This window comes from Phyllopteryx taeniolatus, chromosome 10 (assembly GCF_024500385.1).
Source record: "Phyllopteryx taeniolatus isolate TA_2022b chromosome 10, UOR_Ptae_1.2, whole genome shotgun sequence".
Taxonomy (NCBI): domain Eukaryota; kingdom Metazoa; phylum Chordata; class Actinopteri; order Syngnathiformes; family Syngnathidae; genus Phyllopteryx; species Phyllopteryx taeniolatus.
This window is the reverse complement of record NC_084511.1, coordinates 23806387-23833418: the sequence shown is the minus strand read 5'-3', so window position 1 is coordinate 23833418 and position 27032 is coordinate 23806387. Positions and strand designations below refer to the sequence as shown.

General features: G+C 39.0%; 1 protein-coding gene across 7 annotated transcripts in view; it reads right to left on the bottom strand.

Moving 5' to 3' along the window:
* The window catches only part of arhgef6 (Rac/Cdc42 guanine nucleotide exchange factor (GEF) 6), a 36579-nt gene extending 10328 nt beyond the window's left edge, over positions 1-26251 (bottom strand). For 2 of the 7 annotated variants that reach the window (XM_061788233.1, XM_061788235.1), the window contains exons 1-17: positions 25725-26250; positions 24606-24695; positions 18816-18900; positions 15954-16075; positions 15572-15782; positions 12651-12703; positions 11956-12050; positions 11343-11438; positions 11110-11232; positions 7698-7836; positions 7548-7607; positions 5657-5803; positions 2749-2835; positions 1821-1902; positions 1568-1683; positions 939-1118; positions 200-220 (exon numbers count right to left, since the gene is read on the bottom strand). In XM_061788233.1, coding sequence (XP_061644217.1) covers positions 200-220; positions 939-1118; positions 1568-1683; positions 1821-1902; positions 2749-2835; positions 5657-5803; positions 7548-7607; positions 7698-7836; positions 11110-11232; positions 11343-11438; positions 11956-12050; positions 12651-12703; positions 15572-15782; positions 15954-16075; positions 18816-18900; positions 24606-24695; positions 25725-25889 — 1872 coding nt within the window. In that variant the 5' untranslated portion in view covers positions 25890-26250. Of the gene's footprint in view, positions 1-199; positions 221-938; positions 1119-1567; positions 1684-1820; positions 1903-2748; positions 2836-5656; positions 5804-7547; positions 7608-7697; positions 7837-11109; positions 11233-11342; positions 11439-11955; positions 12051-12650; positions 12704-15571; positions 15783-15953; positions 16076-18815; positions 18901-24605; positions 24696-25724 lie in introns of those variants that run through there. The other 5 variants (XM_061788234.1, XM_061788237.1, XM_061788236.1 and 2 more) reach the window with 5 other exon arrangements.
* Between the last annotated feature and the right edge of the window lie 781 nt (positions 26252-27032).

The window sequence follows — 27032 nt, the reverse complement described above, 5'->3', positions numbered from 1 at the left end:
TATAACAGCAACCAAAAGGTGTAGCTTCTGCTCTTGAATGGACAGGAGCATTTCGGTGCAGGAAATACCACTGCAGACATGCAGGCTTACACAGGAAACCACGTTGAAGGAGGAGGAGCGATGTCAGTTCAACACTCGGGACTACAAACACAACACCCCACAAATTCACACATACACAAACACAGGAATCTAACCTTACCTTCATGATATAAGACATCCTCTACAGAAGACACAGTGGAGAAAGAGAGAAGAAGTGCGTAAAAATATGACGGGAGAAAGTGCAGTGCAGAGTTAATAGTGTCAACATTTGCACACCACAGAAACACCCTCCACATTTTTGGGCTGGATTGTTTATGGTGGTGACGAGATGGAGAGAAGGGAAATAAATGCATTGTGGGACTAAAACATGCCAATTGTGGATTCAACTTGATTCAGTTCGTTTGACAGCATTTTGACTCACGGACGGCTTTCATGCAAGTAGAAGGAGCACATGCAAAAGAAATAAATGGTTTGTTAATGCTGCAAAAATAAATACAATTTAAAAGTGAGCAAGAACCATTTTAATATTAAGATAAACTATTTAGCAATTTTTTCCCCAACATTGGTTGGTTGAATGAGACAAATTCCTTGTGTGTCTTGTAACGTACTTGGCCAATAAAGCTGATTCTGACTCTGAAATCTGCTTAATCATTTTTATTCATTCATCTGAAAATAAATTGATTGATTGAAATAATAAAAGTTAAAATAAAGCATTTATTATTGTACTATTTAACTAAAATATTTTACATATTTAATATACACTAACTTTTTTCATTATGAGTAATGAGTTCAAAAATGAGCAAGAATTATTTTATGGCCTGGCTAATCAGTCCGATTTAAAAATCAAACGTGGCCTGTGAGCACTAAAGTTTGCCCACCCCTGCTTTCCAACCTCTTACCTCTTTGTAACCCAGTGCGGCCGACGGTTTGAGGGGAGGCGCTGGGCGCAGGCAGCTGAGTGACCAGGGCTTGCTCATCTTTGGTGGTTCGAGGGGCCCGCGGCTGAGGGCGCTGAAGCTGCCAAGGTGAGACAAGTGGGTAGGCGTGCCCACCATGCTAAGAGGCTTTCCCTCCACAGTCTGTATGGGAGAAACAAACGCAGAAGAGTACAAACGATGAAGGTTCTCCACACAGTGTGCATTAGTTTTGTGTGGGATCCATTTTGTGCTACATGGTGGTGTTTTGAATGCATGTGCTGACCTTTGAGCAAGAAGCCCCAAGTAAAATTCATCTAAATATCACTTCTCACAAAGAGGACTCATATAGTGCTTTATTTGGTTACATACAAAAAGGGTAATGTTGTAAGATGAGTTTGAAATTATAGTGTTTTGGGATCATGGTTTGTGGAATATTTACAGTTTAAACACAGGTGTGTTGATGTGTGTCTAGTCAGGTCGGCCGTTTACCACGCTTTTAGTTTAGTGTAAGCGCCTACTCCATGTTTCTTGCAAATGTTTTCATTTTGTATTTGCGTGTTTGAATGTTTGTCCTATTCAATAAACGGCTGAACGGTTTCTTAAGCGCAAACCTTCAAGATGGTGCCTGCTGGGCTGCCTCCTTTACTAAATGGCTGCAGGTGCTCGAGCCATTCCTGCAGCTCCTGGGCACTGCTGCAAAACACTGTCACACGCTCCATCATGCTTCCTGTGGAACACACACCCACACACACATTTATAGAGTTGAAAGAGGCCACATCCACTTCTGGGAATGCCTCTGTCTTTTGTAGAAGTGACGGCTAAAGAAAAGCAAAATAGCTCCAACACTTCAACATATGTACAAACCTGTGATCTCAAAAGCATAGTGTGCATTATCCGCATCCTCCACGAGTCTTGTTACAGTGGTGCCTGTTAGTGGCAGTCGTCCCTAAAGTGATAAAAAGAAAGATATGAGACATTAAATCATAGTTAAGCACCAGAAGCCATTTGTATTGTACTGCCCACTGAGATATATATCGATGATGAAGAACCAACGACAAACAAAATGTTCTGGATTTTGTTGATTTTGAAGGACACATTAGGTCTAAATGATTCTTTTTGAAGAACTGTTCACTATCAGCCAAACTGCACACCGCATACTCAGGGTAGGACGGAAGAGTATAGTATACAACAGGCTGGCACTTTTAAGCGATCAACACAAGATGTTAGTAGAAGATAAAGCAAAAGGGTCTAATCAGTAGATGTGGTGTAAAGCAATTTGACAACCAAATTTTACAAGCAATCGTCTACCTTTCAGGGATTATTGTTCGCTGATACGACGAGAGCACAAATGATTTTGAAGAAGTATTCAATTTAAGATGCTTAGGGATGTTCTGTGGTTGTTTTAAATACACAAAACACGGTAGTGTCTTTGTCATGTTTAGTTCTACAGTAAATTTCAGCTGGGAGTGGCATTAAATAGCTTGAAGCATCTTTTTGAAGAATTGTTCACAAACAGCCAATTGCTGCTTGCTGTGAAGTGAGTTGGGTTGAGTTCACTACCACCAAACAATGTCACAAGATTTTCCTCGCAACTCACAGCAAAAAAAATAATAATAATAAAATAACATTTAAAAAGAAATTTAAAAACTCATAAAATCGGGTCAGTTGTATCTCAAGGCACCACTGTACTAAATGTGGTTGCATGGCTTAAATGAACATGTCTGCCAAACACGAAAAAAAAAATCTTAGGTATCGCTTTTGTACGAGCAGATCATGCGTCATAGCTACTTGCCTGATAAATGAAGCCACTCATCCTCGGACTGGTGGAGAGCATCACTAGCACATTGGGGAAAAGCATCAAGTAGCGCTCATCTTTGTCCTAAAAGAGACACATTATCATTGTGGCACAAATAGCATTTTTTCCAGGTTTTCCTATATCCCAGTTCATCTTTTGCATCCCTGCTGTAATGCAGATTTTAAAGCTGAGGCTGGTGTTTTTTTAAAGTATATATAGGCATGTCCAAATTTAATTAAATTCATCCATCCATCCATTTTCTGAGCCGCTTCTCCTCACTAGGGTCGCGGGCGTGCTGGAGCCTATCCCAGCTGTCATCGGGCAGGAGGCGGGGTACACCCTGAACTGGTTGCCAGCCAATCGCAGGGCACATCGAAACAAACAACCATTCGCACTCACAGTCATGCCTACGGGCAATTTAAAGTCTCCAATTAATGCATGTTTTTGGGATGTGGGAGGAAACCGGAGTGCCCGGAGAAAACCCACGCAGGCACGGGGAGAACATGCAAACTCCACACAGGCGGGGACGGGGATTGAACCCCGCACCTCAGAACTGTGAGGCTGACGCTCTAACCAGTCGGCCACCGTGCCGCCTAATTAAATTCAACTTTATTTAAATAGCACCAAATCAAAACAGAAATTGTCCTACAGCACTTTACATATGAAGCAGGTCTAGAAACCCACATAACACATTAAAAGACCAAATTAATTTAGAGGCATACACCTTCAGTGTAGTACCATGTTGTGTTGCAACATGCCAGGCAGCACTTACCTTTACTGGCTGTAGATGCAGCGTAAATAAAATTAGGGCCTGACTGATTAATCGGCTGATATTGGCCCTTTTCAAATCCGTTTCGAGGATTTGTGCCAATTTTTTTTCTTTATATACACTAACACATTACATTGCAACCCATTAATGAGTACTTTCAGTTCTTTAAAACCTATCAAATGTCTTGAAACTCAGTAGTGCGTAATAATTTGGAACAGTGCGTTTCGAGCATTTAGTTTTCAAAATGAAAAAAAAATGTTATCCTTGAGTGGTTTGTTCAAACACATTTGAATTATATTCTGACGGTGGATGACTTAAAAATTATGCCGACTGTCATTTGTAGCAGCTATTTTGGAAAATCAGAGACAAATATAATTTGCACAATACCATTAATTTCTCGTGTGTAATACACTCTAGGGTATAATGTGCACCCTGAAAATTGACCACCAAAATCAAGAAGTCTTCTACCCATATACAGCAGAATGCACGACTTTCTATGCATTGATATATTTATCCTCTTTTAAGTAGTAATTGTCCTATTTAACTCTGAACCGTTTTATTTTTAATACTGAGGTTTACATACGCTTGAATAACATGTTTACTACTGTGACAGATACTAGTGTTTAGTTTTAACACTTGGGCTTTATGGAGTTATTTTCCACATCCACCTGGCCATTGCCACATGAGCTGTCTTGCACAATGAACTAGAGAGGTCATCTCACTGGATGGCATTTTGACTCTTGGTGGAAGATAAAAAAAACAGGAAAATAAACAACAAGCTGCAGAGGGGGGAGAAACACACATAGGGTCTATTAACATTGGCATTATTACAACTATTTCTGGGATTAGGAGACTAACTGACATAAAACAGCATTTCAACAACTATACAGCGGCACTAGACATGCTGGCAAATCCTCTGATAGCAAGCCGCCATGTTTTAACGATGACATCATTGTTAACGCCAACATCATGGCGGCGGCTAGTTTACAGCACATTGGGCAAGATGGCTGACGAACTGATGGCCACGTGGGAGGTGGAAAATACTTCTGTAATATCGCAGTGTGAATATTAAACACTACTGTGCATCCCAGCCTTATTTTAACATATAATATAGAGGAAGATAAATTATATTAGTATTTAACATAAACCTAAATAGAATGCAAAATTTGAAAGTCATATTTTAAAAATAATTGTGTCTTTTCTAAGACCTTCTAATGCACCTAATTTTGTTATGAAGGAATTTTTTAACTTTTACTATCCCTATGTATAATATGCACTATTGCCTTATAAAGATTTTTTTTTTGGGGGGGGGGGGATTGCGTATTATTCACGAGAAATTACGGTAATTTGGAATGCCGTGTACGTTAACATTTAAAAAATATATGTATTATTTGTTTAACTAGGTATGGCAATTGAGAACAGTTTCTCATTTACAATACCGACCTGGAGGTAATTTAGGGTTCAGTGTCTTGCCCAAGGAGGCTTCAAAAGCGGACAGTCTGAGCAGAGATTCAAACCGCCAACACTTCAGTCAGTAGAAAACCTGCTCTACTCTGTTGAGTTTTCAACATTAAGATATCAAACTCTGTTATACAAAATGATGAATGTTGAATATTTGGGTGTTGTGAAAGCGAGAGTAAGAGGCACTAAGGAATACGTTGAAAAAAAGTGTCTTAACAAGTTTAAATGCATTTAAAGCCTGTGGGAGCGGTAAAGCTATTTAATTTTATTTAGCATGGATTTTCATTTTCTATCGCAGGTGCGTCAGGAACATATCCCCATGATAAAAGGGGGTTACTACAATGCTCGAGCTAATGCTAGCTCGCTTTGTGTGTGATTTGACAGTGAAATATGCTTAAGAGGATGATGGGAACATTATGACTTGTGCAGTGGTTGACACTGAAACCTGCATTTTTCTTTCATCTTCATCCAAGCCCCCAGTCAAACCAGGCCCGACACAGAAAAACCACAAGAAAGATGACGTCGCTCTTTCATGGTCTTCTGTTTAGTGATGTTACACACAAAGATCCTTTTGGAAACTTCTACACTTCATATTGAAGCACATTGTGTGATAATTCAGGGCTATGTATGTGATCCAACGGGTTAAGAGAAGTTGGCCCTCACGTTGACACTCACCTCACTGGAGCCAGTTCTCATGTGAACCTGGGACATATAGAGCACGTGACCCAGACTCTTCATGCTGTCTCCATCCCAGCCGCGCACCTGTTCCGACAGGATCTGCAGTTCCAGGTTCTTACGCTTTCGCAGGTCCTGGCACTGCGTCTAGAGAAGAAAAACAAATACATTGGGGGGGAAAACAACAACTAACCAGACATGCAATACCTTTCAAAAGTTCAGGGTCACATTTTTTTAAAGAAAAGCATCTTTTTTAACCACATCAACAATATCTAGACTGTATTTCTTGATTAATTTAATCTTATTAAGCTGTAATAAAAAATAAGGATATTTCAAAGTGACCACAAACGTTTGATCGGTTGTATATACAGGGTGATTGGAAAGTAACTCCGTATTTTAAAGTACATATACATTTTTTATTTGTTGTAATTTGAAATCAGTTGATTACGAGGCGGCTTGAGAAGCTGTCAGCCAATTCTCCTGCCCATATCGAATTTTAAATAAAACCTCACACTCAGTGCTTTACTCTCATATTGATTTCTTTTAATACATCATATGTTAATTACCAATCACAAAAAACTTTACACAAAAATTACAGATTAAACTGTCATACAATAAGGAACAAACACTCAAAACATAGAATAAAAATACATTTGAAGTATTTCGAAATATTATATTAATATATTAATTAATACTACTATTAATATAATAGCTATTTTTCAATCACCCCTTATATAAGTGTTTAATAAGTGCTAGTGCTTGTCTTTAAAAAATAGCCCTAATTTTTATACTAATTTACTCAAGGTTTTGTGACATTATCCTGTGCTAATCAGGGCCTCTCCCGACTAACAAAAGGGGAAAAAAAACGACAAGCTAAAAGTTGTCATATTCCACAGCAGATCACACGAGGAAAAGCAGTAGGCAGACCTGTAGCAGTACTTCAACTCTGCTCGCCTGACATCATCATCAGAACCCACACACACACAAAAAAAAAAACGTGCATATTTCATGTTCCTTTCTTACAAAGAAATTATGAGGAAACTGTCAACTGCTCTTGGATTCAATGTGGTTTTAAAGCCATCATATCTACAAATGGCATCTCAACGCATACCTTCACTTTTTTTCCGCTTTTCAAGAGAAAAACCAACATTTGCCAAATTCTTTAATCCCCGTTACAGTGAACCCCGGGTATATCAAGGTTCACATTTCACACCCCTGTTATATCGCTGACTTTTTCATAGGTTTTTACAGTATACAGGCAAGTCCGAATTTAGAGTTGCGCACCTTCAGTGCAGTACCATGATGCTAATTTCCATTGCCCATCTAAGGTATTTTCCGTTATGTTAACACCTAGCTGTAGCTTTTGTTATCCCAGTGTTTAAACATACAATGTTGAATTTCCTTTTGTTTTATGTGTCAGCTTTACAGTAAACTTCCACTGAGAGTGACAAATAAACAGCCTGAAGAAAGCATACTTTGGAGCGTTTTTTTTATGCCAGCGAGAGACTATTTTCATTTCCTCAAATTGATGTTATACGATAGGCTCCCATTTCTTGGCAGCAATTTCGTGAAAATAAGCGCCAAGGGAATACTTCAAGTGTCAATTGATAAGTTTACATGTGTTTAAGTGCGTGCAAGGGATTTAACTATTTTAAAAAAAAAAATGTTATATAGTCTTTCTATATTGCTGCTTTTTGTGGGTGGGTCTGGAACATGTGTGAGGGTTCCTAGTATACTGGACTTGCCATCATCTCATAATCAAGAAGTGACTGGCGAGGATCACAGGTTGATCCCATGCGGATAAAACAAGCAGTACAGAAATTTCATTAAGATGATGCGCTGCGATGCATGAATTAAGATTACAGCTGCTGCTGCTATATCACACACTCACCACTAAGGTCCTGAATGCTGCTGTGGCCTTTACGATGTCAGAGAAGTCTGGGTGGGCTTCCTGTAGTGAGGATATAAAACAAACATATGAGGTTGACAATTGTGCAGCAACACATTTCATTTACCTTTTATAACATGGACGCATCACTACCTCCACGTGTCTCTCCAGCTCCTGCAGCAGGGTAGGGTATTTGTCCAGCCTCATGAATGGCTTGCTGAGGCTGGTGGTCAGCGTCAGGATGCCCGGAGCGCTGGCTCCTTGACTTTCCATGAACTTGTCAAGGTCCTCGCTGTTGGGGGTTGGGGGGGTTGGGGGGGGGGGGGGGGGGGGGACAGAAGGCTTAAGGTCATGTAATTATTTCATAGCCTTAAAATACATACATTTATTAGCAGTCTGGACATAGAGGGTTGATCTCCTTCTCTCGGGCCCTCAAGTAAAACAACAAAAAGTACCAAGATTTGATGTATATAAATTTGTTGCGGCTAAATATAGCTATATTGTCACCAAGTTGGCAAGACTGAGTCGCTGCTCGCTTTGCCGCATGTTTAGCTGCTCCCTGGTCGTCGTGGTAACGATACTTAGCAATTGCATGGGATCCCAACACATCTTGATTGTGATTTTAATCAGAATTTGACAAGTGGATGTTAAGCGTTCTGTAATTCTTTATCCTTGTTGTAGTTTGACCAGACAATGTCAGAGAGCTTTTATTAAGCCACATGAACAGTTTTAAATTGTCCAAACAATTGCACAATATGTCAACAATTAAAGCATTTTACAGTAACACATTTTTTCTCATACTTAAGGTACCGTTTTCTAAGTAACATGTAATTTGTCGGCTGAAAATGTTTGACAACCCCGAGTAACAGGAAAATATTCATTGGAAAAGTTTTCACAGAACTACATTGTCACTAATGTAACTGATGTCTATTCTATAAGTAAACTCGAGCTCATGGAACAACTTCACTTTTAACTGGTGTCTCGTTTTACCCTTTCATGTGGCAAAATAGTGTAACCAATATTACAAACACCTCCCAATACGAAACAAGTGGCAAAGATTACAAACCTTCATTGAGGTCTCTTTCTCCCACGGTGAACAGAGGAACAAATGAATCATTCTTTTACGCTCCCAAATGAATCAACATCACATTAAAATTACGTTTTAAAATAGTAACTTAATTGTTAATAATGGGAGTTCAAATGTGCTTATTGTCAAATATAAAAATAAAAACTTACTTTCAGGACATTGTGCAATAATGTTATGTAAATTACATATGTACAATCAATATTAAGGATATTAACAAACATCCTACCCAATGTTATATAATTATGATTATCCATATGTATTCCTCTCAATTTACACTCATTGATCAAATGTGACCGGAGAATATGTGACTATATTAACATATTAATTTCTCTCAAGATTCAATGTGCAATAGAACTGCTATGCATACACATTATGCATGTCAACAAATGCTTCATACACTGTACATAATGACCGTATTATAATTCATCATGTCATTATATATGTATGAATATATAACATTATACCTCACACTTTTCACTAATTGTATAAATATTACTGCTGTAAACATCCATGCAACATCTTAATCGTCAGGTTTTTTTTTTGTTTAGTTAAATTTATTAATTAAATAACTTTAACTAATAGAATTATATAAATTATTTAGAAAAACTATACATTTATATATTTTATACATGTATTAAAGTTCATATTATATTTAAAAACAAAAATATAAAACATTTTAAAACATTTATGAAATATTGTACGTCCTCACAGGATGAATAAAGTATCTATCTCTAGCACTTTACGAGCATGCCAGCAAAGCCAAAACTGTGTGTGTGTGTGTGTGTGTATCCTGTCAACATGTAGCTTCCTGTGTGTTGGTCAACTTATTCTGCAGCTCAGTGATATCAATCTTCATAGAGGATTACTACCAATCCTCAAGATGGCATTACTTTCACCACTAGTGGAAATTATATCTTTTATTACGTGAACTACTTAAGGATGAAAGCATGACACAGTGGCTTCAAGTCATACTGCAACCATGCACACCATTAGGTACACCTGCGCCGTCCAATGAGGTGCAAATACACGTTCAGATAAAAAAATAAAAGCCTTCAGTTTGCAACATTTTGCAATGGTGATGAACTACAACGCATCACGGTGAGGTGTTTCTAATATTTTGTCCCAGGTCGTGCCGTTCTGCCCCGTCCACTCTCATCCACCAGGCACAAGACCTATATATCGGGAGCTGATTGCACAGGCTAGGCTAGTTCCCTGCCATGAAGCTCATTGAGGTATACAGTGGTGCCTTGACTTTCGTGTTTAATTTGTTCCATGACAACACTCATAACTCCAAACCCTCGCATCTCAAATAATATTTCCCCACTGAAATGAATGGAAATGCCATCAATCTTTTTCACTTCCCCATATAATACAACAAAAAAATTTTTTGCATATTTGTTATTAAATTAATAGCGCTCTCCAGTATTATATTTTATAAAAACGCAGTAATAAGATAATTAAAAAGAGTTAAGAATTGAAAAGTTTGTGCATCATTCTTCAATGCCTACTGACATTGTGCTCCTTCTGGTGTGTATGACTTGATCACCAGACAGCATTAAAAAAACAAACATACATACTAATTGATTTAATAGGCTTAAGTAATATTTGTCATTTATTGCAGAGGTTAAATAATATATTTTATTGTCTGTTTACATGTGTTGCTGCACTGTTTGTGTTCAAACTGTTTATTTTTTTTACGTTAAAATAGTTTTTAAAAATCTGTTGCTTTAAGGTTTAATTATCAAACATCGATGCTAGTTTCGTTAGCCCATCTGAGGCGTTTTGCATTGTGCGATAGCATTACGCTAGCAGACTTTTATAAAGCAAAGTTTATGTGGTTTGATTAAATAAACAATGTGTAATTATGTGGTTTAAGTTTAGTTTGACAGTACATTTCAACAGGGAGTGGCAATAAACAGCTTCAAGCAAGCACCTATCAGCCAAACTGCAACTTGACGTGAAGTTCGCTGCCACCCTCTAGCACTTGTATCTCAAATTTTTGCTCGCAACTCAAGACAAGATAAACCGGTCGAGCGTCAGCTCATATCTTGAATAACTTGTAAGTTAGGATACCACTATATTAGAAACAATTGTCAGTAGAATGTAGTGCAGTTCCACCGAACTGCATACTACAATCACAATAATAAACTTTGTTACATGAATACCTCTTTTGTCACGGAAGACATTCTTATACAGATTTGGGCTCTCATTCGGGTGTACTTAATTCTGTAGCCAGTTAGAGTTAATGGCAACACTCACGTGCCAACTATGCAAAAATGGACATTGTTTTTGGAATCACCTTATAATTTCCTGATTTCCTAAATGAACAAATTATAACATGTACTTGATCAGAACATCTACAGAATTTGAATGTAGCATATAGCTGTTTTAGTACAAAATTTAAAAAGGTTATTTTTTCTGGGAGAAAAAACAAAAATACATATTAATAGTGTATAAGAAAATACGTCAGTCACTGACCTATGATCAGTGAGGATGCAGACAGCTGACGGGTGGCTGGAGCAGTAGGCCAGGTACAGAGACTTGATCTGACACATCACATTCAAGAAGCATCCGGCCAGCCGCTGTTGGCCCTCTGGGACTCTGCAATGACAAAGTCAAGGCCAGACGATTGGAGTGACGAGGGAGAGCAATAAGAAGAGAAAACAGAAGAACCCTAAAGGGGCCATCCACATTTTATGGCTGCGACTTACTTTGTACATTCCTCCAAAGAGACACACAGGCCCTGCTGGAAGGTGAGAATCTCTTCCAGGTTTCCACACAAGGTGGCACTGTCTGCACTGCTCAACCTGCAGACACAAACATTTAACAGGAAAGTAACTCAAAGGCATCCAAATAAAATGGGTAACTGTCAATTTTTACTGTCAATTATATACTGAACAACACCCGGTTTGATAATTCTCTATATACAGAATACAGTGGGTTTCATTATTTTTATTATCTTGCATAGTTGTCATTCTACAGCGCCCCTAAAGTGAGATGGGGAGGGGGGGGGGGGGAGAAACTTGTTTCTCAATCGATCGAATGAGAAACTTTCTCGTAATGAGAAAGTTTCTCGTTACAATGAGAAACAAGTTTTGTTTTTGTTTTTTTTCCATGTCCCTTTAGGGGCTCCGTATCATTCTGAGAAGGGGAAAAAAAATAAAAATAAAAATAATCACTGTACACAACTTTGCAGCCAACTTAATTCTTACAGGATAATCAGGACTGAATTCACAACGATTCCTTGGCTGATTTGATATTTGAATGGTAGTGAAGGAAGTGACCAGTGAGAAAAAGCCTTCATGGCTTTACCATCTCTCTTACTTATCGCTGGCTTTTAACGGTCGCAGGTAACCACTCAGCAGCGTTTGCAGCTCTTTGACGAACTCTCGCTCGTGTTCCAAGATGTCCTGCACCACCTGCAAGATTAGAAGCACAAGAGACAGGGTGGGTCAGAATTCATGACTTGGCTGTTCGTCACATTTCTGAATAAGCTTATTTTCCTATTTTATTTATTTTAATTTGTTACTTAAACAGCTTAGCTAATTTCATTTTTTATTTAAAAAGTCAGAGTTAGCTTTGGCATATGCTTTCCTTGGCTTGGAGAAATATGTTCAATATGTGAGATTGTTTCCTTAAACAGACATCACTGAAGTTAGCTGAGTAATGGGTGCAACTTAGAGGCCACCAGCACCCACGTGAAAAGACTATTGCTACAACTAAAGGGACATTTTTTTGGACAAATATAAAGATTAAAAAAATTGTTTAATTTAAGAGCTGATAACTAGCATTTTCCATGGTTTTCTGCATTATAACCAAAATCACTGGGAATACAATTAAGCTTAAGCATGTCAAATAGGACAAAGTATTATGGAATCAGCTGCAATTTTGTCGTTCATTTTATTCTTAAGGTACTACTGTATACTTTTAGTGGTAATAGGCATTAAAATGAACAAGAAATTGAAGAAACAAGGGAGGGTTAATATTGTTTTCCATAACTATGTATGTTTTATACTCACCACACTATAGTAGCTTTTGGTCAGCTGAGCACCTTTAGGAGACACTGGTTTCTCTACAGGGGAGATATTGACAATGAGAGTCTTGCAGTAAGGCAGTGTGTCCCAACAGTTGTACAATGAGAGAACATCATGTGTGCCATCGGAAATTATAAAATTTCACTCGACTGGTCTGAAAATTCTTATTTATTGACTACAATGCATGTTTTCTTTGTTCATCTATCTATGCCAGTGACGTATAGTACCAAGAAAAACAATTAAATGCTCTTCCGCTAGATGGCAGAACGTCCAATTGAGCAGTGTATCCACCTGTTGCCATTCATACAACGGAATATTACTGTAATTTCTCGTGTATAATACGCACCCCCCAAAGTTGACCTCAAAATTCTGGAAAACCCTTCTACCCATGTATAATGCATTTTGACAATGCATGATTTTGCTTCTACCCATATGATCAAAACATGAAGTATTATCTGTATTTTATTTTTTTTCAAATAATTATTCTGAAGTTAAAAACTTTATTTGAAGTTGTAATACATTTTATTTACTTATTTTGAAATTCACAGCCCTACTTTTATTTAGTTAATGAGAAAACACACAGTTGTGCTCATATGTTTGGCAGAATTTGTAAGATGGGTACAATTCTTTAAAGAAAACATGAAGGGCCAGGCGAAACATATAGAATTTTATTTTAATGGGATTCAAATTAAACTGTCAAGCATTATCATCAAACAAAACATAACCATAACGATATTCATGATGGTTGTTGTTCAGTCATCCATCCATCCATCCATTTTCTGAGCCGCTTCTCCTCACTAGGGTCGCGGGCGTGCTGGAGCCTATCCCAGCTGTCATCGGCCAGGAGGCGGGGTACACCCTGAACTGGTTGCCAGCCAATCGCAGGGCACATACAAACAAACAACCATTCGCACTCACAGTCACACCTACGGGCAATTTAGAGTCTCCAATTAATGCATGTTTTTGGGATGTGGGAGGAAACCGGAGTGCCGGGAGAAAACCCACGCAGGGACGGGGAGAACATGCAAACTCCACACAGGGGGGACCGGGGATTGAACCCGGGTCCTCAGAACTGTGAGGCTGACGCTCTAACCAGTCGGCCACCGTGCCGCCCTTGTTCAGTCATAACACACAATATTTTTTTTTTAAATCACAATATTTCACAAATTCTGCCAAGGAATATAAATTTATGAGCACAACTCTACATATATGCAGTCATACGTACCCCTGTCATACTGGAATTAAAATTTAGGCTTCACCTTTTTCGTAACCTCAAAGCGGCGGTGGCATATTAGAATTAAAGTGTACAGCTTTTTCACAACCTCTAGATGGTGGCATACATTTATAAAATGTTAAAAGTTTTTTCCATTTTCCACTATACCCATGTATAATGAGCATGATTGACTTTTGACCATTTTGGGGTTGGGGGGAATATGCATTATACACGAGGAATTACGGCTTAAAAAGGCCCAGATTTCACATTAAGTACATTTGTGACTAATGAGATGATCATTATTTCAGTATATATACCTTTTGTGAAATTTTTGTTTGGCCGTGTGCCGTGAAACTTTTCTATAGGGGTCCTTGACTTACGAGTGCCCCGCCTAACAAGTTTTTCTAAGTTATGAGCTGTGTTGAAAGCAAAATTTTGAATTACAATCAAGTTTCCGATACGCTGCCGCTCGAGTCAAGTGAAAAAAAACGGAGCGTGACAGTCACCGATGCACTTTCATCAGCCATTTAATGAAGGGGACAACCAGCCAAACACACAAATACTAAATGAAAACATTCGAAAGGAGCATGGAGAAGAGGCTAACACTGAACTCACCGCATGGAAATTACTTTTGACTTGATTATACTTTTTTTTTTTTTTTTTAACATTCTCATTCAAATTTTAGATTTACAGTTTACATTTTTCAGTTTAATCTATTGGGGATTTTATTTTTGACAGAAGAATACATTGATAGAGTACAACGATTTACACAATTGGTCACAGAACAAAAACTCAAGTCAAGGTACCACTGAATATATATATATATATATCCATCCATCCATTATCTGAGCCGCTTCTCCTCACTAGGGTCGCGGGCATGCTTGGAGCCTATCCCAGCTGTCATCGGGCAGGAGGCGGGGTACACCCTGAACTGGTTGCCAGCCAATCGCAGGGCACATTGAAACAAACAACCATTCGCACTCACAGTCATGCCTACGGGCAATTTAGAGTCTCCAATTAATGCATGTTTTTGGGATGTGGGAGGAAACCGGAGTGCCCGGAGAAAACCCACGCAGGCACGGGGAGAACATGCAAACTCCACACAGGCGGGGACGGGGATTGAACCCCGCACCTCAGAACTGTGAGGCTGACGCTCTAACCAGTCGGCCACCGTGCCGCCTATATATATATATATATATATATATATTCATATATATGAACATATATATATGTATATATATATATATATATATATATATATATATATATATATATTCATATATATGAACATATATATATGAATATATATATATATATATATATATATATATATATATATATATATATGAATATATATATATATTCATATATATTCATATATCTATATTCATATATATATATATATATATGAATATATGTATATATATCTATATTCATATATATATATATATATATATATATATATATATATATATGAATATATATATGAATATATATATATATGAATATATATATATATGAATATTCATATATATATATATGAATATATATATTCATATATATATATATATTCATATATATATTCATATATATATTCATATATATATATATTCATATTCATATATATATATATTCATATATATATATATATATATATATATAAATATACATATATATAAAATATACAACTCACCACAGGCCTTGACCTCGCGCACGTAGTTGCTGGGGAACCAGCCCGTCTTGCCGTTGAGGTTGCCCTCCCACCAGCCGCCTTCTTCCTGCCGCATCACGACGATGACGTCACCTTTGACAAACGACAGCTCATCCTCGTTGTTCTGCTTGAAGTTGAAGCGGGCCTTCACCATCAGCTGCCCGCTGCTGCTGCTGCCATTTTCTGACATCTCCTGTCAAGTGGGTGGTCACATATTAGAGAAGGTCCAATTAAGTTCACTTGTAAAGGTTACAGTGAATTTAGATTCATCCTGAAATTCCAATGAAAAGCCGAATATCCCTAACGTTTTCTGAGTAGTGTATGTGAGCTTGTAACAGAACGAAAGAGAGGATGCAGAAAATACCGCAGATTTGGACTGTCTCCACAGAGAGCCCTTGGACTTGGCACAGGAGGTCGTGTGTGAGGACGCAGTCTGACTAAGTGATTGGGCGCCGGACTGCGGACATGACCTCTCTGCAACACTATCTGTGGACACACAATATGCAGCCTCAGTTATCTTGTTTGTTTGCCTTGTTCAAACTGGATAGTCAAGAACCCTTGGCATCGGATGAGTGTGTCTTCTTGACACACCTAAAATTAATCATCGACATCTGAATTTCTGGCCTTTGAGATGAACTGATGTCTAAGATTTTTGCCATTATTCTCTCCCTTTTAACTTATTACATTGTACAGTGAGACGTCATATGAAGCTCCCCTATTGGCGCAGCTCCAGAGTCGGCATCAGCGCAACTCTTTCACAATAAATGTTTGATTTTTTTTTTTCTGTCGACAACTAATTCACTAATCCATCACAAAACATGCAAAAGATCCCGTTATTTTCTTTCTCATTCGCACCATGAATGCTGTGGCACATTTTTTGACAGTTAAAAAGTAGACAGGCATCTACAGCAATCACAGCCTGTCATGTTTGATCGTCCTGTCCCTTGGCTTTGTCTCACGACCATTCTATTTTGTCCACAGTGGACTGAAACAGTGCTGGCGTGGTTGGCAGGAAAATAGAAAAGCCTAAAGGGTTACGAGCATACGTTGTAGCTGATTGCAGCTCATCTCCACTATCACTGTGTCATGATCAAGACAAATAAACAAGTAGGAATGTCCAAAATGGATGTCCTCAGAGTCATTTAGCTGTGAGTCTGCAGCAGCGTATCGTGATGTGCATGGGAAGCAGATTTCCTCTGTTAAGAAAGCTGACGAAATAATAACAATAAACACTGAGGCTGAGTGAGCAGAGACTAGTTCTACCTACTGGAGCAATTAGCCCCTAAGCATTGCAAGGCCGCGGTAATGCTAAACATTTTAAGTTGCGTCCTTAAAGTAGGGAAGGTAAGCGCGTCTCTCTCTCACTCTCTCTTTCTCTCTCTTTCTCACTCTCTCACTCTCTTGTCTCTGTCCCAAGGCGATATCAAGTTTCACATTATTAATTCCGTGTTACACAAAGCCCTCATTTGAATGGAAAATGAACCAAGCAGGATATTAGTCAGGGCGCATCGAGCTCGGCAGGAAAATATGCCACCCAGCAGGACACAAACACACACTGTCACACCAGCTGGCCTCTGCCAGTAAAGCCAATCAGCTTGATCAAACGTTGCATGACACAAATTGAGCAACACAGATTGTGTTGTTGCCTCTTAGCCCACCAAGTGGTACAGTTTGCCGCAGTACAGTTTGAAATAGCAAAACCCTGTGCTGATTTTTGTTTCCCTATGAACTGGTCCATAAGCTGCATGAGAAACAAAAATAGTGTACAGTACAAACATAGCAGTCAGTTAATTAAAAAAAGAGGGTGAATGTAAACAGTAAATATGTGGTGTTCTTGCCTGTCCTGTATACTTCATATCATTTCAATTCAATTGAATTGACAGCTTTTAATGTTATTGTCATGTTCACAATAAATGCCTCTCATAAAAAGCACAAAAAAATCTTCCACATTCAATTTAATAACTTACTGAAAGATATTGCTAAAAGTGCGGTTAAAAAAATAATAATAAGGATGATGACGTGCATGTAGTTCATAGAAATGGACTGTCATGGGTCTATATCAGCCAAAAATGGTCAGGTAAAGATTGGTTATTTTGGCATCCTTGGCACTGTCTGAAAACAGAAACACAAAAAACTTGCACCAGCCACCCCTTCCAAAGCATTTTAGTGTTTCTATTCTATTTATATACCCAAATACAATTTTTTCTTGGTTTCCTAAGCCCATATCACATTTTCACCACATGTGTTTGGGAGATTTTAAGTGTGTTTTTGCCATTTTTAAAACAAGGCTGAACTTTTTGTCCATAATTCTAAAATGTATGCTTGGCGCAAACACTGCACATCAGCAAAAAAGAAAACCATACCTGCAGTGATTCAAATAAGAAGGTCTGTACACTTATGCAACCACATTATCGCGGTTAGTTCTGTTCATAGCCCCTTCCAAAAAGATTTTTTTTTTCCAAGTGAGTTCCAATTGTGGTTATAGGTCACAGTAATTGTAGCAAACGTTTTGAAATCTTGGGCTCATGTTTTTATATTTTTTAAAAATGGTATTTCAATAGGGGTGTTAATCTTTTTATATCAACTGTAGCTGCATCCTTTAGGAACCATGCCATCGTAGTTGGTATTGCAACACCACGGTGCCAAAATTATGTTATGATTATTATTAGAAGGCTGGCATTTTGAGTTTTCTAAAAATGTATCTTCATTCCTGTTGTTTTTCCAAATCAAGACTCCAGCGGGTCAAGCTTCACAATTTAGGTGCCATTATATTACTGCCAATGGGGTACCCAAACAGAAGTTTAAAAAACAAAATAATTGCACCACCTCACCAAAAATTATTTTACGATTATATTTAAGTCACGGTGGAGTAGTTTACTCGCCTGACTTCAATTCCAACTCAGTGAATGTGAGTGTGAATTGTCTGTCACTTCATGCGTCCATGCTAGGACAGTATTTGAAATCATTGAAAAGTGAGTGTTATTATTTACAAATGATTTTGTTCTTGAGGGGGGCGAGCCCATGAAAACAGCAGAACCTTCCAAGAAGTCATCATGACCTCTGTGCCGTTTTTTTTTTTTTTTTTTTCCACAATTGTACAGCCCACATGAATAATTGATTAATTGTGGAAAAACTGTTGAAGCGATCAATGATGTAAAATCACCCCGGCTTTGTTTGCAAAGCAGCGGGATGCCGGAAGGTCAGGGAAGGACTGCACAGCTCTTACCTTGTGTAGCAAAGTTGACGGCCAGCAACGTGGTCAGGACCTTGCCAAAATTTTCCCCGCTGTACAGACACTCGGGCTCAAACCCCTGGATAAAATACAAAAATAAATGATAAATCAGTTCAAATATATGTCACAATTAGAAACATGGGGCTGTACACCAAATAATCGGACACACAACGGAACACTCACAGGATTTAAATGAGCCACGGCCCTACACAACTACAGGCACATTAAGGATGACCCATATTCTGTGAATTAGCAGTCCGTAAAACAGCCAGACACCATTATGATTCACTGCACATGCCGCTCTCTTGCAGAGTCTCGGGCAGCTATCTCATTTCCTTTCGAGGCTACAGTTTCATATTTTGAATAAAACATTTTAAATATAGAATTTGAGTGGTGCAGCTTGAATCCTAAGTTGTGTTAGGACCATCACATCTTGTCCATCATCATATCCTGCACTGAAGCGTACACATCCATACATAGAGCTATGTAATAATATTGCTGGTGTCATATTAGGTAGGACATTGTCAAAGTTTGTATTAGGGGTGATTTCATAGAAACAAAATCTTGCATTCTGATATTGGTATTTTCAGTTCATAATAAATATGCTCTGTGAGATGCATTTCTTATGAAAACACTACATGGAACTATTTCCACTAAAAATATTCAGACTTTTAATCAACAAATTTATCATGAAAAAATGTAACCATCACCGCACAACGAGTGACAGGGCCAAACGTGACTGAACTGGACAATTGCGCAGCGCGCCGTCGACAAACCCATTGGTGATGGTGTATGTGCTGTGAGGGAGCGAGGACAGAAGAGCGTGTCGCATCGCGAGCGGCGTGGCAGTGACGTTAGAAGGCGCATCCAATAAAATTCCTGGGAGGCTGCTACGCAAGCACTTCCAAATATGGGCAATTTTGCACCAGGGCGCTGTCGTCTTTGTACGCTTCCCCCGCGGCCAGACACCAAGAAACCAACTTGCTGCAATGACAAAACTTCAACCCTTAGTGTTCTTATCAAAAAACACTGTTTTCAGGTATGACACAGGAGGGGCAGTGCATTTCGGACCTGGCCCTTAAGTGGGGGCTTAACCTGACTAATCCACCTCTTACCACCACCACTATCACGTTGCAAAATAATGTACAAAAATGCAATATAACTATGCGTGGCACTACAGAGAGTAAGAGAGAGACAGAGAAAGGGGCATTTTATGTATTTGAGGATGAATACCATTACTAAAGCAAGAAACATAACCTTTATCTCCCAATACAGTACATGACAAACAAACAAGTCCAGACCTCTACACCACATTGTAGCAATTAGTTGACCATCAATATTTATCTAATAACATGAAAAAAAAACATTAAAAAATTCAAATAAAATACATCACACTCACCAGAGATGCTTATTATTTTTAGACCAAATCCACCCTCCTTTGCTCCTCAGAGCTATACTTGTGTTGTGAAGTCAGGGCTACCCATTAGTCAGAGCTAGCTAGTCCTAGAAGTGAAGCCAATAAACCCTAGCCCATGCAGAAAACTGTACATTTATGTCCTGATAACAAATGATAAATGTCGCGCAGCTGTATGTATTGAAATAATGTGTTAACTAATGTACTATAGATTAACCTGAAGTCCTTGTCATGTCTTTTGCATTGGTGCGAAGTACAAATTTGTCGTACTTAAGTAGGTTTTTCAGCTATGTGTACTTTACTTGCATGTGTATTTTTTTTAAAGATATTTTGCTTTTACCAATATTTGAAAATGGATATCTGTACTTTCGACTCCCTACTTTGTCAAAATAGGATTGATATTTTTTTTCACTGTGCCGCCGAGTCCGGACTTGTTACTGTTAATTAAGTACAGGAGTTGAATCAGTATGTGACCTTTCACCATTTTTTTAATTCATTTATTTATTTTTTACACAACTCTCTTTACTTCTACTTAAGTACAGAGTGTGAGTACTTTTGCCACTGGTTCAGAATAATTCCATTTCACATCACTTTTACTCACCTCGGTGTGCGATTGTAATACCTTCAAGTAAATTAAATAAATGCGGCACAAAGTGACGGGTCATACAAAAACGTGTAAAACATACATACATACATACAAGATCTCATATGATGCAAAAATGTGAAATGCAACAGCCCTAATTTGACGCATATAATTCAAGTACGACCATGACTACACATACTAATAAATCATCCTATTCAGCTGAGAAAAGTAGTAAGAGGTCTTGAGCAGTTAAAATGGTGCTTCCTCTTTGGGAGTGTCAGTGCAGAAGTGAAAACAGTATGACTGTCTTCTTTGTGAAGGAATTGGATAACCAGGCACTATTTGCTGCGGTGGAAGGAAGAAGAAGAAAAAAAAGACGATCACGTCAGCGACCAAAAGATGGGCAGGACTGGCTTGAGGGCCTAATACTGGTTGGCCACGAGCTGCTGCTAGCTGCACAAGGTCTAATTATGGGCTGAGGGGGACCTGCCAGACAAAAGCCAGCAGAGTATCGAGCGCTCCACGACTCCACTGTGCACCGAGTCAGGCTGGCACAAAGCATATGATGTGATTCAAGACCAGACCAAGATTATTTATAAAGATGGAGAGTTGTGTGGCACACAGCGAGGGAGAGGAAAAGTCCCAACATCTGCAACACATTCCCTCTGTGATACTTGGGGCATTCTTCAAAACAGACCAGGACACTTCAATAAAGTCTTCATAAACTTATATACAGCCATTGAAGTTACAATTTTATTCAATATTTCCACTCCATTCCTCTTTGCTTTTAACCTAATGCTGCGTTTAAGCTCTAATGCAGTGTTTCTTGATAGTCTACATTATTGTACTTTATCAAAACATACTTTTACAGTAGTAACATAATTTGAATAGAATATGAATAATTAAACACTTTGTGCATCATGATAATTCAATGGCCATTGTGCCGCTCATTGAGGTGTGTGCATCTTGGCCGCTGGGGCAACTACAATACATACAGACATAAATCGATTTGATGATAAAACATAGGAGAATACCGTAGGAACTATGCTTCAATATTGGTCATTTTTCGCAGAGGATAAAGAATATATGCCTGTGAGCATTATTGTATCCCCTGTGAGCATTATTGTATCCCCTGTCTGCATGTGTTGCTACCACTTGTTGTTCTAAATTTTATAATTACCACAATAATGATGCTAGTTTCGTAAACCCATCCATGGCGTTTTGCATTGTGTGTTAGCATGAAGATAGAGGTCTTTCTCACTTCCAAGTTAATGTCCTTTTCATAAACCCATCCATGGCGTTTTGCATTGTGTGTTAGCATGAAGATAGAGGTCTTTCTCACTTCCAAGTTAATGTCCTTTTCATAAACCCATCCATGGCATTTTGCATTGTGTGTTAGCATGAAGATAGAGGTCTTTCTCACTACCAAGTTAATGTGCTTTGGTTAAATACATATGTAATTCTCTTTGTTTAATGTTTAGTTTTAAAATAAAGTTTAACAGGGAGTGGCAAAAAAAACAGCTTGAAGGAAGCACTTGGCCTCTTTTTTTAATTCTTCTTCACTATCTGCCAGACTGCCACTTATGAAGTGACAGATATCCCTGCAATGAGATGCACAATTCATGGAATTTTAATCGTGATCACGATTTTGCTGATTTAAAGCTGGAGTATGTAGTTTTAAAAAAAAAAAAAAAAAGACTTTTCGTCATGTGTTAAAACGGTCTCTATAACCTGCAGTCAAATAAAATTATAATGTATAATCTAATGCCGCTAATAACAATTTTATTAATTTGAAACCGACTAGGTGTGAGGAGAACTAGCCAATCAGTGGGTGTAGAGATAAGAGGCATGGCCGAAGAGGTGTCAATAATTTGCACGTTAATTTTCACAATCATGGCATTTTTAGGCCGCCGCACACCGGGCGACGGCGCTCAACCCGAAACAGAACTGGCGCGAAGTGTGTGTGGTTTGGCGACTGTTTTCATGAGTCCCCAATCAGTCTGTCACTGGTTTTGCCGCGATTTAAAATTTGAATCGCCATCTTAACGTCGCAACAGATAAGCTTTCCCTCACGGGGAAAACACATTTCCGGGTTTAGCAAGCCACGCCGCATCAAACCATATAAATAGTACTGCATATAAAGCATCAAATATTGTTTTACATCAATACTTAACACAATGTTCTTGTGGATGAAAAAGCTAAGTTTGTGACCAGAATGTACTTGAACGTATGTACACGCTGGGTACTTTCAAATGAATGGAGCGAGCGAGCCACCTTTCAAACATCCAAACTCTTTGCTTTTATTCTCACCAACACCCTCTCTCTCTTTATCAACCTGCTTCTTCCTTAACTATTTATCTCTTTGTGATTTAAGGAATGTGATTAAGTACAAGATCCTGAATACACAACATCAAACGCCTATACAGGCTCGCCGGGCATCCACTTGTGCAATCGCTCATGTGCGGGGGTGTGTCGGCAACGCTACACGATGGTCCGGTCCAGTCGGGTACGACCACGTCGCACAATGTGCGGCAGGCCTAAATCCGCTTTTGTTCAGTGGTCGACTGAGAAGGTGCAAGCATTTTTGTCAATACTGGCAGAAGATGAAATATAGCGGATGGAAGGCGCGACAAGGAACAGAGCGGGGTCAGGCCATTCTAGAACTTGTAATGGAAAAGCAGCATTAGTCTTTTATTATATACAGTATTTACACACAACTATGAATATATAACAATTCATATTTGATTGATTGACTGATAGAAATAGAGAATTTTACTTCTACATATACTAATTTATGAATGCTGACACGCAGCGACATTGGTCGACATCGCCCCCTGGATAGCCTCCTGGTTGCAATTATTTCTGGTCACAGATTTTTCTGTAACACCGGGAGCACAGAGAGGCAAATCACAACTGTCAACTTCTTTGCAGTTTCCGACTACGACTGACCTATGGTCAAGCAGAACAATGGCGCAATACCCGTCCTTGACAATTCAAAACAGTGCACCGTATTGATGGTTATTTTCCAACGAAAACTCAGTGCTTTGAAGCCTAGTGGTGTTGCCTTTTCATGTATAAACTGTAATTGGTTCCATTGAGTTGAACTTTGCGATTTCACTCTAATAGCATATTAATAGCATATAGAGAGGCAGCCGCCCCGCCAGATGTAGCAGCAGACATTCTGACAAGCAAGTTCCTCAAGCTCCGACGGTTGCCTGGTTGATCCTGCCAGTAGCATATCTACAGTATATAATCTCAAATATTAAGCCTGGGTGGGTTTTCTCTGGGTACTTTGGCTTCTTCCCACATTCCAAAAATGGTACTGGCTATATTTAAGGGAAATGTTTGATAAGACTGACCCAAAATACGCAGTTTGATTTTAAAAGGTTTGTGTTTTACAACAATATTTGGTGAAAATGAAACATTTTGACAAGACAACGGCATTTAAGAACTTATACTCGGTCTGGGGGAAATGGTATGAATGCATTCCTTGCAGCAAGTAAAAGTAAAAAGAGGTCAGAAAAATACTCAACAAAAGGAGATATTGTGCCTGAAAAATCTACTGAAATCAATTAGTTTTACCTCGTTACCGCCTGACAGACAGCACGCCTGTTTATGAGTTTCACTCCACATGACGTTCTGGGAAACCCGATACAGTACAAGTAGGCTGAGCGGATCACAACACAACACAAGCGAGCGGGTCTAAGTCCACTCATGGGAGACCGGCACCTGGGGGCTAACAAGGCTAAAGTCGACGGAGAAACGGTGGAAACGTGTCGTTACTTACCTCAACTTTGACTTTCAAGGACGAGCATCCTCTCAGAAACTCTCGAATGTTGCCTATGCAGTCGGCTTCGGTTCGGGGCTCCGGGCAGTACTGAGCACGAACACACGGGATATAACATTGCAGCACATTTGAGAACGAAGGGCACGTTATACTTTTTGTTTGTTTGTTTGTTTGTTTCAAACACAGCGACTCGAAGCTAACGCCATTTAAAGTCCAGTTATACGTGGTGGTAGGAACGCGAGTTTATGAAATATGGAGTCTTTCCGCGTCCCCTTCGTTGAAACATAACCAATAATGACATCACCATCAAGCTACCACTAAGATAGATTTGTATGACTTTCAAAATAACTTCAAGTTCCGGTATTAAAACAAAAGGTGTCGCTGTTTCGATTCAACCATACTGCAATTGATATGCCAACAGCGGGAGATGTAATATTTTAAAGACAATGGGAGGAACAATTCTTCATGATTCGCCTACAGCTCATTTTTGTATGTTTATTTTTTTTGTATCCGCGTATGTATGTCATGAGACTGATCTTAACATTCACAATCTTGCTCATTACATTGTGCTTGTTGTCGTGCGTAAATGCAAAACAAATAATAAATAAATAAAATATTTCCAGTATTATTGTCGTACACTTCCTGTTTGACACAGTCTTCCTGTTTGACGCCATCTTCACAAAAGAGGTTGAAGGAAGGAACCGGGAAGAGGCTTCAAAGAGGAAGTGACGAAGCCCTGCAACTTAACTTTACCATCTTTTCGTCTTTTACGTGCAAAATAAAAAAAACACTAATAATAATATAACTCATGAAACACGTATTTGCTCGTGTTTAACTGTATTTAGCAAGCCGAACGCGCTTCCTGGTTGGGGGCTGCATGCACTACAGCAAAGTCGAAAATGCGGAACATTATAAAAGTATCGACTTCTTTCAGCAAACAATGCCAATTAGCTTTATCTCATAGTAAATGTAACATAAATATAGACGAAACGTCAGTTGCAACTTTTCAAACGGGCGGCCTGTGCGTCTGTGTTCACATCAAACCCCTCCCTTCTTGTTTGCTATCGGATCACATTATGTTAACTTTTTTGGGGGGGGGGTGGAGGTCGACCTTTCTACCTTGGCGGTGAAGCCGGGCACAAGCCTCTCCACCAGCTTGCACAGGACGAGGCCATCCTTCAGCGAGGTTTTCAAGAATTCCTCCGGGTCGGCGATCTTTTTCTTGGGGGAGCCGAGCACTCCCAGTGATATCAACCACGTTACGGTCTGCTCCTCGGGGTTCATGGCGCCGTCAGACGTTCATTGCCTTGGCGGTGGTCCTCCTTCCACCTTCACTTCCAGTGGTTTGGTTCCGTATCGTCGTGCAGTGCACCTCGTAGCCCCGCACTTCTGCTTGAAGTTCGGCAAAGAGGTGGGGGGTGGGAGCCGGTTGTGTTACTACATGCCAAAAGTGATGATCACCCCTACTGGTAAGCAGGCACCTCAACAATAAACAGGAGTATGACTGCACTGCCAAGTACAGTGTACAGTTGCACCTTCGCTTCCGAGTTTAACTCGTTTTGTGGCCAAAATCGTAACACAATGTACTATCAGTTCTTTTCATTGGAATTAATTGCATTCCGTAACAATACAGTTTTTGAATAAAGAAAACGAGCACTGTATTGTATAGAAACAAAATGTGAGAATGTAAAGCAATAAACTGGTTTCATAATTACTGGCTGTTGGGACAAGATGAAAGTCACAACAGTGTGTACTACTCTTCCAGTATTCCTGGTAATTTGCCGATTCTTTCCACTGTAACGTGGTTTTCAGTTGACTAGGTTGGAAAAAAAAATCTATTTACTAAATTTGAACAGGTGATTAGGGAGGTTGCTTGAGCAGGCTGTTTTTTCCCCCGGCCAGGAACTGTCAGATGCACAGGTCATTGTAAGCAGGTGTCTTTCCACAACTCGCACCTCTTCTCCTATATCATATGAAGCAAATGCAGCAGAATCTCTTTGTAGACGTTATGGTTGATTGTCTGGCCCACATTAAAGTGGAAAACTCAGTTTACACAAGTGACTACTGGCCACTCATGTTTGAGAACTGCACCATTTGCACAATTGTCACTGCACCATATCGTTGCACAATTAGTCACTTTAAACTGCTCTTAATTGCTTAAAGACTGCATCATTTGCACACTTGCCATTATATTAGTACTATCAGACTAGTGGTACACTTTCATTGCTCACTCTGCACGTTTTTAATATCCTAAATGTCTATTTCGTCGTCGTTGTACTAGAGTGGCTCCAAATACTGGCAATAAATTCCTTGTGTCTTGTAACATGCTTGGCCAATAAAGCTGATTGATTTGTAATACAGTATATATTTTGTGACACCAGTCTTTGAACATTTCTGACACACCCTGTACATCTGTTCGGCTTGACT